Source organism: Sordaria macrospora, chromosome 1 (assembly GCF_033870435.1).
Source record: "Sordaria macrospora chromosome 1, complete sequence".
Classification (NCBI taxonomy): domain Eukaryota; kingdom Fungi; phylum Ascomycota; class Sordariomycetes; order Sordariales; family Sordariaceae; genus Sordaria; species Sordaria macrospora.
In genome coordinates, this window is record NC_089371.1 from 5,684,282 (window position 1) to 5,698,548 (window position 14,267).

At 50.9% G+C, this 14,267-nt stretch overlaps 4 protein-coding genes and 1 non-coding gene across 5 annotated transcripts; 1 reads left to right on the forward strand and 4 right to left on the reverse strand.

Moving 5' to 3' along the window:
* Window positions 1-2,437: 2,437 nt before the first annotated feature.
* On the reverse strand, window positions 2,438-2,821 carry SMAC4_13094 (uncharacterized protein; the record flags this gene model as incomplete). Its single annotated transcript, XM_066091260.1, has 1 exon — window positions 2,438-2,821. One exon carries the CDS (start codon window positions 2,819-2,821, stop codon window positions 2,438-2,440), a length of 384 nt encoding a protein of 127 aa, XP_065945760.1.
* Window positions 2,822-3,353: 532 nt separating this feature from the next.
* On the reverse strand, window positions 3,354-5,899 carry SMAC4_01498 (uncharacterized protein). The gene is made up of 2 exons (XM_003352617.2): window positions 5,618-5,899; window positions 3,354-5,529 (listed from the first exon to the last, which is right to left on the reverse strand). Exon 2 carries the CDS (start codon window positions 5,419-5,421, stop codon window positions 3,874-3,876), a length of 1,548 nt encoding a protein of 515 aa, XP_003352665.2. The 5' UTR covers window positions 5,422-5,529; window positions 5,618-5,899; the 3' UTR covers window positions 3,354-3,873.
* A 2,389-nt stretch (window positions 5,900-8,288) lies between these two features.
* SMAC4_01497 (uncharacterized protein) lies at window positions 8,289-9,218 on the forward strand. Its single transcript, XM_003352616.2, has one exon. The coding sequence runs from the start codon at window positions 8,343-8,345 to the stop codon at window positions 8,970-8,972; it is 630 nt and encodes a 209-aa protein (XP_003352664.2). The 5' UTR covers window positions 8,289-8,342; the 3' UTR covers window positions 8,973-9,218.
* Window positions 9,219-11,002: 1,784 nt separating this feature from the next.
* Window positions 11,003-11,135, reverse strand: SMAC4_13095. The gene is made up of 2 exons: window positions 11,099-11,135; window positions 11,003-11,038 (listed from the first exon to the last, which is right to left on the reverse strand). It is a non-coding gene; the product is annotated as a tRNA-Thr (tRNA).
* A 2,877-nt stretch (window positions 11,136-14,012) lies between these two features.
* SMAC4_01496 (uncharacterized protein) lies at window positions 14,013-14,246 on the reverse strand (the record flags this gene model as incomplete). Its single annotated transcript, XM_003352615.1, has 1 exon — window positions 14,013-14,246. The coding sequence occupies one exon, from the start codon at window positions 14,244-14,246 to the stop codon at window positions 14,013-14,015; it is 234 nt and encodes a 77-aa protein (XP_003352663.1).
* Between the last annotated feature and the right edge of the window lie 21 nt (window positions 14,247-14,267).

The window sequence follows — 14,267 nt, forward strand, 5'->3', positions numbered from 1 at the left end:
AGGCGCAGGGCGATGGATGGAAAGCAACCGTTACAATCCTTCATTTGATCTTTAACACGTCCGCGGGTCGACATTAAAGCCACGCATGGCAACGATGAAAAGTGAAGTTGAAATTGGGAAGGTGAAGAAAATGGTGGAGTAAGTGGAAGAGTCCTTTCCCCAGTCGGGGACTTCACCCGCAGTTTGGAGGAGCCGCTCCAGTTGGGCCCCTGGGAGCAACTGAAGCCCACGCCGCGAAGCCTGGAGAAAGGAAGTTCCCACTGCAGCGTGGGGCACATGAGGTCATGGCGGGGCAATTTGCATCCAAACTTTTTCTACGCCAAGACCACCAAGACGACCAAGACCACAGCGCTGTGAAAAGGATGAGCCGCCGGCTGTTGCTTGTTGCCTTTGACACGAGCTTGTCTGTTTTTGCCCGCGTCTTGTCCTTCTGTTCCTGGGAGTTGACCAAATGTGACGAATGAAGGGAAGCAGCGCTCTTAGTGCCAAGCTTACTAACAATTTCTGAAGTGCCGTTTGGCGGGTGTGGCGTTTGCCGCTGCACGGTACGGACACACTGTCCAATGGCGCCTCTTTTGATTTTGTTCGCTTCTGTCCGTCGAGGGTAGTCTTATTCATCTTTGGTTTACTTGCTAAGAAAACCACGACCTCTTATTGCCGCTGGCTAACATCATCGCCAACGTCCAAAAACAAAGACATGACCAAAATCAAGACCCTTTGAGGCAGTCGTCATGGTAAATCCAAAACAAAGTATCTCCCCATCTGGATACTCCACAGTCCACCTGAGCTCATGAACATCCGCCGGACTCCAAACAGTTCCAACCACCCTGCGGCTGCCCCCCCGCAACCCCATTCCCCGCCTCTCTCCATTTCCTACCCGCACTGCTGCGACGTTGATGCTCACTGTGGACCGCGGCAATGGAGTTGCAAAACCACTTGACTCAAAATGCGACCTCTCATATTCTCTCGCCGTCGTCCACCTTGCTGGTTTTTGTGGACTCTCGGCCCTTGTTCGGTCGTTCACAGTGTCGCCAACCACTCAAAACCACTGGGCTTGACGACCATCCATGATGATCGCTCCTCTTTACCCCGATTTTTTTCTGCTTTTCATGTGACGCATGTCGCACACGGCCACCATGCCCCCAACAGCCGGCTGCAGAATGCCAGAAGAGGCAGTAGACATCAAATCCTGTCGGGCTGGCGCCGGCCGAAGTGTTCACTGGTCTGTCAGTAGCTTCACGTTGACTTCAGAGCCAGCCCGGTCTCGAACATGGAAATTCTCCGTGATGGCTTCCATCGATGCTAACGTTAACACCGCTAGGGACCATTCCCACACATGCACCCCCAAAAGTGTAACTATCACGGGACCCTGTTACCGCTGTTGGGACACGACGCTTTCCAGGCTTCCCCAGAATCTATCCGTTCGTCTGGGGCCGAAAGGGTCTGGGGGAAATGAGGAGAAGGACCAACACACACGTGCGCGACCGCCAGTCTGGAAATTTTACAACAAAAGACATGGAGGCCGGGGACACGGAGTGGAGAGCGAAAGAGACTCTGAGCAGAAAGGCATGGTCGCACCCGAGCTCATCACAACCAGGAATCATCATTTCCACTTTGGACGTCTTGTCTTTGGATGTTGGGAGGCATTTTCGGCAGGCACAGACATTATCACTCAAAACATCTTTCGATGCTCGCAGCTGGACCGTCGGTTTCCCACTCTTGGGTATTAATCAGTGGCTTATCATTACCCCAACCATCTTTGTTGGCCCTGACGATCCGATCACCCGAGTAAGCAATAATCTGAACATGAGAACAGAAGCAATTCTGTTCCAGAGGTACGTACTGCGATTATCTCCGCCACTGCTACTCCACCGGCAAAGATTCCCTCCTATAAATCCCATTCCTGGCAGCCAAGCATTTTATAAGTAATCTTCAGGGGAATGGCGACTGCGATGGACAGCGGTGGATGTGCCACCTCGGTATACACCGACAACACAGACCTGCCTAGACAAATCACAGTACTACACAGTAATAGCTGACAAAAACAACCATTCTCCAGAACTCACTCCAGTTTTTTTTTTGGCAAGCTCTCGAGCCTTTTTGCCTTAGACAGCCGTCACTATGTCACTGGTTTCTGGGTACCTGAATCCGAATCTGACATCCGTAGACCTGTCAAAGTTCCGGTCTGCCACACAAGCCGTTCGTCGCCTTACCGCCTATCCCACATTCCCGTTCAGCCACCGAACCCCCACGCCGGCCGCGGAACGGGAGCCCGGCGCCGAAGAAGCTTTCAAATTGTTGACTCGTCAGGGACATCATCGGACTCGGCAAAACCACGGTATGCGATACTGTAATGCCCGCAAGGCTTGTCGTATTTGGCATGTAAGTGGTAAGCCCCGGATCCCAGCGCAAAAATGCAGAAAAAAAATACTTCATCTCACGGGAGCGACCTTGGCCTTCGGATAGCAGTTTTTGGCACCCTTGACCCAACGTGCGATAGCGATAGGACGACAATCATGCCGCCGTGCAGAAACCGAATCATGTCGTCGGAACGGGTATGGCAGCCGTCGCCGGGTTTCTTTGCCAAGCGTTCGGTGCCTGAGCTTTGACCGTTCTTGGCGGAGGAGGTCCTTGACCGCAACCATCGGATTCTCGGCAAACTTGCTGGGGCCGCGTACGGGATCGACACGCCAAGCCCGATTACCGGTATTAGCTCCGGCTTGGCTGCTCCTGGATGGGGCCGAATCTCCCTCACCGAGACACTGTGTCGCGGAATATCTCTGCCGGATCCCTCCGAGCTGACTAAGATGGCATGACCCATTCTCAACGCCTCTGGATGCAAAGTTGCCCATCATGGTGAGATGTCCGGTTCGTTTTGTCAGTGATATTATTGTCGGGCATACGAAACCAAGGGATCAGTCTACCCCACGATTGTCCGAATGACTTGATGATGGGAGGCGATGGTACATATATGGCCGAATTAATTTCAAAGCTCAGCCTTGAAGCATGTCCGATCCATATGTCCGTTCAGTGTACTCTGCTGTTGGAGAAGTCAGCAAACTGTATCCAGTGATATTCATGTATGACTCGCTTTTATCCGCGTGTCTACAGTACAGTATGCAAAAGTATACTAGCGCATCTGCTTTGCAAGAGCCTTCATGCTCTGCATGTTGTTGTGTTGTTGCCTTACCGGGTTACTCCATGGTTGCCTCGTGTAGGGTATATCAAAATCACCGCTTCGACGTTTCAGTTTTGTTCTCCCGATTGCGCTCATCATAATCACAGCTCGGAGATTGGTACTATTGGCTTTTTATGGGGTTATTTTTTTTTTTTTTTTTTTTTTTTTTTAATATCCTCGGCTTCTGACCTTATGATGTGCAACAGAAAGCGGGAGAGTGTCCTGTTCTGCAGCATGCACTGCGCATCGGACATTCGTCGGCTATCACTTGTGAACTTGCCCATTTCCACTCCGTCCTCTACTTTGTGTCTGGGTATGAGTGCAAAATGGCGAGGTTAGAAGATTCAGCGATCTACCGTTCTCTTGCCTTTATTATGTGTCGAAACTGGCCGTTAAGATCATCAAGATTAGCAGGAATGCATTCTCAACAGTACGCGGTAGCAGTTTACACTCAGAAGGGGGTGTAAGTCGCGGCTAAATCACCAGCTTGCACAGTTCAAGCCGTCTTCCAGGTCTGCGGATGCGTTGCGGCACAAGTAGATCGTGAAACAAGATGGCGGTATAAAGCAACTGCTGATGCTTTTTCTAGGCTTCTCCTCGCTGTCCGAAGTTTGATATCTGGGGGACATTTACCCATCCAGCGGGAAAGTTGCCAACGTCTCGATTCCCTTCGCCCCTAAACCACGCCATTTGACCTATGCTATCAGTCTCTGCTTACTGAGTTGGTATGCAACATCCGCCGTCGCTCCGTCAATAAAATCATTCATCATAACGACAAGCGTGTCGAACCCACACGTCGCCAGAACGTTATCCCTACACCACGGCAACGTCTTGGAATCACAAACTGCCTTCGTTGCCAGGATGCAGCTCGACGTCGTGCCCGCTTCCAACACCGAGAATGCCACGGCCTTGGGTATGTTCGTCGCCGTCGCCTGACACTGGATGTTGATGAACGCCTTGCCTTTCCAATTATTCTCGGTAAGCATCCTCGGAAAAGCATCCACAATGCTCTGGCCATCCATTGTGGCGTTTCCCTCATCCGTATACGTCGACAGACTATCCACGCTCTCCATCATGATCAGCCTCTTCTTATCCCTCCTCAGCTCCGCAATAGTCGCATTTCTCATATCATTCTCATTTCCAACCACTATCCGATCACCCGCCTTCTCCAGGGCCTTCGCAAGATACTCCCTCTTATCCTGATCCGACGGCTTCGCACACTCTGCAGGAACCCCATCCCACCGCAGCTGCACCACCACAATCTCGCTCTGATGCGCCAAGAGGAACGCCACCACGTCCGCCAGGAAAACATCATAGCCCATGCCCGGAATCGCGCCGTGCTGGAAATACAACCGATCAGGCAAACCGTCCTTCCCCTTCTGCATCGCCGCTCTCACCACACTATGACAATACGCCGGGCGAAACTCAAAGTACCGCGCCCCAATCCGTAACATGGCATCCAGACTATCCTTCTGCGTCATGGCCAGACTGAATATAATATTCGGCGCGATCAGCGCTATTGCGGGTCCCGAAACCGCGTCCGCTATCTCCGCCATGATCCGGCTATCGTGCACCAACGTGCCGACCACCGCGCCGCCCATCTTGTTCAAAAGTCGCGTGCTGCTCGCCATGCTGTTCATCCCGGAGTCATGCGCGCTCGGCAGGACGAGTCTTCTGAACCTGCGATTCTCCTGCCACGATCCCGGCGGGATCAGGTCCTCCATCCATCTACTCCCCGCCGGCGACACGGCGATGTAGCACTGGTGTCGCTTGGGGAGGATATCCTGTCTTTGTGTCGTGGGACCGCTCTCGTAAAAGCCGTACGTGACAACCACCTCCCTGCGCTTTGGTGTCCCGTCGGGATCGACCCATGAGAAGATTGAGGGCGTAGAAGCGATGCTATCCATTGTTCCGCCCGTCGCTAGACCCGTGACGGCGTTGACGTCGATCCATTGTTCTGTTATCACTCTGTTTTCTTGTTGCCCATTCACATTCAAATTGACGCGAAAGGAAAAACGCCCCTTTTTGTCGAACAGCGAAGGGATGTTGCGCGCTTCTACTTCGATGGCGCGGGAGAAAAACTGTTTTTGTTTTGGGTCTGAAGAAGATGATTGGAAGACGACGGTCTCGCCGGGCACGGACAAGGTGATGCTGCAGGCGCCCCAGGAGGCGACGGTGGGTGAGATGTAGGCGTTTACGAAGATGCCCTTTGAGGGAAGCTTTTCTTGGATTTTGAAGGACATTTTGCGGAGGAGGGCTGAAGGGGAGGCTGAGGAGAAGGAGGACTTGGAGTCGGAGGCGGAGGCGGAGGAGGAGGAGGATGTTGAGGTTGGAGAGCGTTTGAAGAGGGTCTTGAGTCTCATTGTGGTTGTTTTTGTTAAGTTTGATGGATCCCCTTTCAGCAGCTTGTGGTGGTTGTTTGAGATGATGTTCACTAACCGGATTAATCAGTTGTTTGCATAGAGTACCGTAGGTGAGGTAAGGTGAGGTTGATGGGTAGGTAAGTGAATATTGTTCGTTGCAGTTGTTGAATGGCTGGAAATGGCAGTTCACACAGAACCAAGAAATGAAATGACAAGCCGACGTCGAAAGTGGGGTTGAGGGGCCTTATTATATACCTGCATGTACCAAGATCAAACATGAACCTGACGCAGAAAGGTAAGTATCATATATCACATATCGAGTAAGTTCTCCCGTTCAATAGGTCAATAGCTTCGGTCGAAAGCTTCTAGACCGGGAAGGGCTGAAAGCGTGCCAATAACCTGAAACAGGGGTGTGTGTCCAATCCCTCCGGGGTACCCTGGAACGACCAACCTGGATTGCAGACGTCACTTTCAGACTGGGTGTGTGCCGTGCCTGGCACGGACAAATGATCTCGAATTGATATCAAGACTCCCGAAAAAGAGGGTGACCGCCGACTGGTGACGGCTTTGCAGATGACAATTGACAAGTGATTGATAGGTGTGATGGGAAATGTGGTGATACAGCGGGTTCGCGTCTGGCGCGGGTGCCGGGTGGGTGGTCGGCGTGGTTTGAATGGCCAGCTGAGAGGTCGAAAGCCAAGGCGGGAATTTGAGGAGGCCAAGGACCAAGCAGAGGGCCAAGACAATGGAATGTCGAGACGTCCCCGGTCGCGAGATGTCGTTTGACTTTCAGGGACGCTTAGGCTGAACCGTTCCTTCGGGAAAAGCTAGGTAGGGTATGCAAGTAGGCAGTTGTACATACTGCATGCATGTATATATAAGGCACCATGGCTGCAATTGGCTTGGATGTTAACAGCGTCTGATGCTGTGTATGCCTGGTGTATAAAATAAGTATTGGCACAGATAAGACGCGTCCAGATTTTTGAATAACTTGCATGATCTGGCATATGAGTGGCTGACGTATATTTCGGCAGGAGGTCCTGTTGACCTGAACACTCAATAACGATAGATGGACGGACTGTCATCAGCATGACAAATTTGACAGTTTGGTTGAGAGAAGCCGATCCCATCGTCTCCATAGGTAAGGTACCTACCTTATCTGCACAGGCGTATATAAAATTGGAACATGGGCGTTGAATTGCGCGTATGTCAGCGTTGTGCCAATTACCATCGTCGTTTACTCACGGGATATATACGCCCGTTGAGCTTTGCATGCCTGAGGTATTGTAGGGAGCGTGGCGTTCTCAAAGATAAATAGGCCGAGTAGTACGGCGGATGCAGACATCCCACCGCAGCCTCTACGGCATTAGGATTTGTTCAGTTGGACCTTGAAGACCGTTCAAGAGAGTACGTATATAGCGTATATAATATGTGACAACACTTTCATCTCAAGTCGGCCGCAAAGAGACTTATACTCAAGAAATGTTTTTGATCTGCTCTTGTCTTCCCTCATCCATGTGCATATGTCAAGCCCATTCTCACAGCTTCGTATGTTTGGTTCCTCGTAAAGGGCCTTTTGTATTTCCAGAGGACTTGTCATCTCCCTGCCTCAGTTTTCATAGTCAAAATATAAATGTTTTCAAGTTCCCTCATCGGCGCCGTCATGCTTAAAGGAGTTTAAGCGGGAGGTCCGTACTGCGGTTTTTGGTAGACACCTCCCATCCATCTGTGATATGCAAGGTACCTAGTGCATTGTGGGTAGTGCATACTGCTTCCTCATTGCTCTTGCTCATACCGTAGCACCACCTTTTTGCGTAGAGGTATGTGTTACGATCCAATAGGAGACCACTTATGTAAGCAGCTAGGTAGACCAATCAGGGCTGCGCCGGCGCCTTATTGAAGAACCAGTGTAAAGAAAAGCCTTCCCAGGCCTTCCGAATACTGGGCTCTTCAGCAAGCAATAGCTATCACAACCTACCAGTGCCTTTCGGCTACTACTCCGTTGCTCTATTGTTCTATCCCAGCGATAATACTCCTGTGCTTGTAACGGTTCCTCACAGTATGTACAACTGTAGCCATTTTTTTTTAAAAAAGAAAATTGGGATTTCACCGTATCATTTCGGGCGTCTGGTTGCATTGTCCAAGACCCAACTGGCACAATCTAATTCAGATCCCGATGCCGCCGAAGAATGGGTATCCTCTGCCTTAGTCCTGCGCTTGAGCGCGTATCTTTAGACTGCTAGGGCAACCTTATACCACAAGCTTTCCATCTTTCTTGACCTGATCGCTCCTTTTTCTTAGCTGCTCATTACACTCAGTCACAAGTCTCCAAGTTCCCCAGCCCATTCTCTTTCCCTCTTCCATGGCAGCTTAGCATATCGCGAAGGCACCTTCAGGCTGCTCACGCTACCGCGACCGAAATCCTGGGGCACTTTATCTTCGATAACTCCACCGTACTATCTTTCATCCGGTAAGGTCGTGTTCCTTCACGCAGTAGCACGGTGGCAGAAGCCTTTGTTTTTGGTGGCTTAAACGGCTTGGGTTAAGGATAAAAGAGCTTCTCCTATTGCACTACTGACGGAACGAACACAGCCTAAGTCCAGTCGCGGCCCCCCATCTACCTCTAATCTTCGCTAACAGCTTTCGACAGTTGCAGACCTGCAAGGCGAGCACCAATAGCTCCCATGTATTTCCCCAGCATTGACCAATTGTTCATCGATCTGCCTGGAAGGCAAGCCAACCTCGCCTATCACCAGGAGCGCCACCAGCAGCCGCAATATCAACTTGCCCTGGGCCCGGTGATGCCCTACTATTCTACCACCACAACCACTACCACTACCACTGCGATTGCCCCCTCTCCTATGCTCCCCCACGCCTTTCCTCCCTATTCTCCTCGTCAGCAACCTTCACAACAAGAGGCAGCGTGTGGGCGAACACGACTGGCTCCCATAGAGCCGGCACGCAACTACCAGGCGATGGAAAGCTCGTCTAATGAACAAACCAGCTATGCGGGTGGCTCATTATCTTACCGAAGGAGAGCTGATCTTGCCTCCGTTCGCCAGATTTCTGCGCATGCTCCTCCACGTCCACAACCGACAGCGCAAGAGGTACCGAGCGGGACAAACAGGACCGGTCTGTATGATCCCATCAAGGGGAGAAATGTAGTCTTTCCCCCGCCTGAGCATTCGCTCGCTGCCACTGTGTCCATCAACCCCAGCACCATAGGAAGTTCATCTGACCAGGCGAGGAAATGGACGGAATCACCGAGGGAATATCCGGATACCACTGGGTCAAACAACGGAAACATCTCGACGGTCATGGGCACGGGACGTAGTCCCAGCCTCCCGGTCCCTTCCAGCGGGCCTGTCATCCGCAACTTGAACAGCGCCAGCAACAACACTCCATTTGCGGTCCCGAATGCCCGCAGCTAAATCGATGAGAGAAGTGATTCACGAAAAAGGCGTGCAACTTTCCACAGGCCTCTAACTCCTGCCCCTCCCCACCAATACCAAAAGCATAGCCAGAGGAATGCCCCCCTCCTAGAACCCCGTCATTAGGAACCTACTTCCACTCGCCAAATCCGCCACGACCTGGGCCCATACCTCAGAGGCCCCACAGGACGAACGCGTTAGTCACGTACAACTCCGAGATTTTGCAGGAAACAATCGTGCACCAGCATAGCCCCGGAGCGCGTGAGCAAGTGTATAAAGCAGCCTCGTACGGCTACACCAGCACGCCACAGCCAGGGGATACACGCCTCAGGCATGCACCGCCTCCGCCATCAGAAGGTCGAGGACAGCCGCCACAAAAGAAAGCTCACAACAGAGGCGACTCCCGTAAAAGTTCGGCGAGAAAATCGAATGCAGAGAGGCAGCTGACTAGGGAGCAGACGTCTGCTACAAAATTGACTGCTCCTAAGTGTAGTGATATTTGGAAGGAGTGGGGCCCCGCTGGTGGTTTTAGTGGCGGTGCTTCTGGGCATCCTGGCACTTCTGGTGGTAAAGTTCCCTCACACTCCTCATCTGAATCCACCTTGCCCCCTTCCGCACTCCCTAGAGGTAACATCCTACCTCCAAATATCCATTCAGCTGCCGCTGACCCAGTGATTGGAGGCGCAAAGTGGATGATGATGCGGATGTCCACGTTGTGAATATAGAAAGTTGTGGTAAGTCAGGAAGAAAAATTCCTTTAGTGCAGTCGCAGACTTTGTGCGGAGGCAAGAGGAAGTACGACGAAATCACGGCAGCGGAAACCGGAAAGGTCGTGGCCGAGGCACTGGCGAAATATGAACCACCAGCACAGCGAACTAAGACAGCGACTACGTCCAATTTCGCGGTCGCCAAGGCGTCAGTAAGACCCCTGGCGTCAGTAAGACCCCTGGCGTCATTGAGAAAGAGCGAGAGGATCCAGAAGCCCGATTGGAATAATTTCCAATAGTATGCCAGAGGACAACAGGGATTGGGCAACTGGCCAAGACGGTCAGCAAGAACAGGGATGTTAAGATTCTCTTGGGAGTACACACCGAGCATGTGGCTGGATGACATCTGGCCAAACCTCGTAAAGTACCCCCGAACAATTCTGGGCGTTGGCGGCGTTATGACACCAATGGGACATCCCCCTAGTATGGCCGCAGCAGCGATAAACAAAAGCTTTAAACATTTGTTGAATAGTTGATGGACACTCGGCGATGTCGACTTGAGCCCGACTGGGAATAACAAAATAAAGAATGATTCTGCCAGAGACTGGTACGAAATCTCCTTGCCGGAAAATTTCTCATATGTGCTATGACATTGTGTTGAAGGAAAGATCGAGTGTCTTCTCCGAGTTGTTTTTTCCCACCTGTTCCAAGCCAGGGGTTAAAAGTGGGGCAAAGATGGGTCAAGAATCTGAATGCATTCCTTTGTTCCTTCCTTGATTGATCCAAACGCACTTTCGTCTTTCCATCTGAGCTCCTTCGTCTTCCAAAATAACCCGAGGTGAAGCTGCTTCATTTGAACACTAGGATCAACTTTCCTTTTCCCAGGGCCAGATGTGCTGTGTTGGAGAGCCCGAAGAGGATGATGACGCCCAGCATCCATATAATCAGGCATCAACCATTTTCATACAAAGTCCATAGAGTTTTGTCTGACTGATGGTATCCTTTTATTAGAACTCTTCCTTCAATTCCTGAATTATTTAATGGCGATGTAGGGGGCAGGTTGCAAAAATTGTCGCTGCGAATGCAATTAACTAATTCCGGCCAGGCACAATGGGATATTGATGGAATTTAGCCTCAGCCCTGTGAGGTTTACATCTTAGAAGTCGGAATATGTAATTTTTCTTCCCTTTTAGCTTGAGGTTGCGGCCATAATACACTTTATCTAAAATCCATGGCGTGTCTCTAGGTTTCTATGGGGTGCGGGTAGGTTTACTCAAAAGAAAACCAGCAAAACAGAAAAAGAAAGAAATACGAAAAAAAATATGCGCGGTACGGGATTCGAACCCGGGGCCTCTGACAGTCAGACTGGCAGTGCCCCGAAGGGGACTGACATGAACATCCAAGTAATCGAAGTGCCATTACTGAGCCAATGTGTTGACCACTAAACCAACCACGCTTTTCGTTGTTGAAAGAAGGTCTGAGGAACTAATATATATACCCCCAGTTGTAGGGTCCTGGTACTTGTAATACCAGCTCTGGTGCTGCCGGTGCTTACCTCCTACCTCTATGAAACTGGCAGTTCAGGACTTGGTGACGTGGTGACGTGGTGACGTGCCTTCCTTCCTCAATAAGTGGGTTGGGCGAACTGGTGACGCTTGCCGTGGTGGTGAGTTTGTACTGTGTATCCATCCCGCTCCTCCCCTTCGCTGGCAGGAGGGTCACCGTACATTTTTCTTGGTGGATCAGTTGTTCTTGATTCAGCAAACGCGACCCAGCACTACCGCTCTTTATCGGTGTTTCTTTCCATCATTCGCGTGACCCACGACCTTCGTGATGCGCGCCCACCATACTCAAAACAACCCAACCACTTCAAAATTTCACCACAGCAGCCTATTACATACTTCGCCATTGTGCTTTCACAAAAACATGGGCGACAACCTCAAGCGATGGATCGTCTCCTAGACAGGCTGGCCAACAGGGAGTGCAAAGTCCGCTCAGTGGAAATTACCTCTTGCACTCACTCGCCAACTATCTATCACCGAAGATCCTACCGTGAGGTGTTGCAGCCGCTCCTCCCTCCAGCAATGCAGGCGCGTCAATATTCCCGCAAGCATCCACTGCAGATCAAGCAATACCTCCAGTCCCCATCACACAACCACACTGGGACACGTACTTCGAGCTAGACTGGAACTCCGACAGAACCCTCGAACCAACCCTCCAGTCTTCAACCCCTACTATCATAGCGACGCGCACGTTCTACCCCTTCGGCGACACACCCACCGGACAGGAAGGGCAAAGATGAGCCAGTCAACGTCTTGCTTCTTGAGTCTGGCATCTCGAGTCTGGCAGCGTTCGAAATGTGCTGTTCACAGCGCACATGGCCATGGCGCATCAGTTGGACATCAACTGTTGTAATGTTGACAAATTGGCGATGGGTAGACATGTTTCTTCCCCTCTATACCTCTTCAAGCCCTCTCTTCTCCTTCTCTCACCCCTCCGCATCTTATGAAAAGAGTTCAACTGACAGTCTCTAGACGCGATATGTAACAGCACGCAATATCATGCTCCCTACTCTTCCGGTCGATCTTGGCCATCTATGTAGGTGTTTCATCCCGTAGAACACGCGCAAAATCCATTCCGCAGGAAAATCCGGAAGAAAGTGTATAAAACCTGGAAAAAAAAAAAAAAAAAAAAGGCCAGGAAGAGGCGCTCAGAGATTCGGAACTCGATTTCCGGGGCAAGCTGCGCGATGAAGAAACGTTCCATCGAGCTGTTGACCATCTGGATGTTGAAGATCCGTTCCCAGAGCAATGCGCGATGACAGCAGAAGAGGCCGTGTCCCGCGACCTATCAGCATCATCGCAACTCCTTATGCAGAATCGCGTGGATAATCAACCTGGATGTCAAGAGGACTAAGAGGTGCCTTGAAACCCGCACCAAGGTACTTCCATACCGAATCGATGCCGAAGAAGAAGAAGACGGGCTTTGAGGATTTTATATATGCGCCTAGTCCAAGAGCCAGTCCATCATGGCCGAGGTGGAGGCCAAACGTAAAGCTGAAGAGGATTGATAAGTGTGTCATTTTTCTCCCCCCGCGAAGGCCTCAACCTCTTGTACTCTCTAAACGAAGAGATGCCCCCAGGAGAAGGCATGCTTGTGGAATACCAAAGCGGCTAGAGTGAAATGCCCGTCTCCCTTTCCTTCGTGTGTTGAATGGCACCAAGAACACATCTACTCACATGGAGGTATCTGCCACAATAGTCTTTTGGTGGTGATTCAAGTACATGCATTTGTGCATGTACTGACGCTACCTTTGAACACCTGCCTTTGGCCTTGTGAAATGATTCGCGCAGTCCCAGTTTTATTCCATGTCTTCAGTTGTGCCTAGACAATAACACTCTTGATGCCCAGGTTTACCTTATCGAAATACCCAGGTATCCTCCGATGTGCCGTAGACCTTCAATCCATCGCGTAACCTTCACTTCAGATTACAGTCGCGACTCACCTCTCCCTCAAGACGCGTCACCTTGCCCCCGCGATGCGCGATGCGACTAACCATCTGAACCATTCAATATCAGCCTGTCCCTTGTTTCAGGGTGCTACCAACCACGTGGGATGATCAAATTGCTATGGACAGAAATTCGATATCGAGTAAAAGCCCATGTACGACGTGAAACCCGGGTATGGCTGAATTGGCTGAATTGGCTGAAAAGTGGGCTTGGTGTCAGCGCGGCGGTGTCAGAATGTTGGAATTTTGTTGAGAAACTGGAGGAACTGGTTACACGGGGTGTTTCGCTAGTCAGGTCAGTCAGGTCAGTCAGTTCTCAGAGGCTGATTGGGGGAATTTTCGATATTTGGGAGACATGCTTCGAACTGTCTGATGGACACTTGAACGTAGCTACCTTAGGCACTGTTTTCACCACGAGAAGATGCGGAATTATTCGGCCCATCGCTTGAGGGGCTGCAGTATGCGTAAAACTTTCAAAAAGCGAGGTTCTCGAGAACACTCTGTCTGGCATTAATGAATTATCACTAGTGGAAAGTAGGTGTGGCAAAGTTGTAGGTGATGCATGGACCGGAGTCCCTCGATTTTAATGTCTATGTCGTCTCCAAGAATTTTTAGTACAGACGCTGAGGCGAAGCTCAAGAAAGGGGGGAAATGGGTTGTAGATAAAGTAGAGGATAACTAGTGAAATGAAAAACTCCTCACATTGACCGTATGCCGCCGGGTATTGCAGAAGAAAGAAAAGTCATGCCTCAACGCCGTAAGTCATCATCATTCTACTCTGTCCTATACCACGAAAAAGTCCATACCACCCATCACACCGCCCGTTTACCTCCTCCTTTTGGCTTCATCGGTGCACCTGCCGTTGCCAACGCTGCCACCAGTAGCGCTACCCTCTGAGATGGGCAGAGGCACGTAGGTGCGGGGTCTCCAGCCATCACTACCACCGCCTGAAGAGGAGCCGGACGAGCCCGAGGACGACGAGCTAGTGTAGCTAGAGTCCGAAGAGCCACTACTGGTGAAGGTGTGGTTGCCGCTGTTGGTGATGATTTCCTCGGGCATCTTGAGATTTGAAGACGTGTT

Coding starts and splice junctions, on each gene's coding strand:
- SMAC4_01497 (XM_003352616.2), top strand. CDS start 8,343: ATGCCCTACTATTCTACCACCACAACCACTACCACTACCACTGCGATT.
- SMAC4_01498 (XM_003352617.2), bottom strand. CDS start 5,421: ATGTCCTTCAAAATCCAAGAAAAGCTTCCCTCAAAGGGCATCTTCGTA.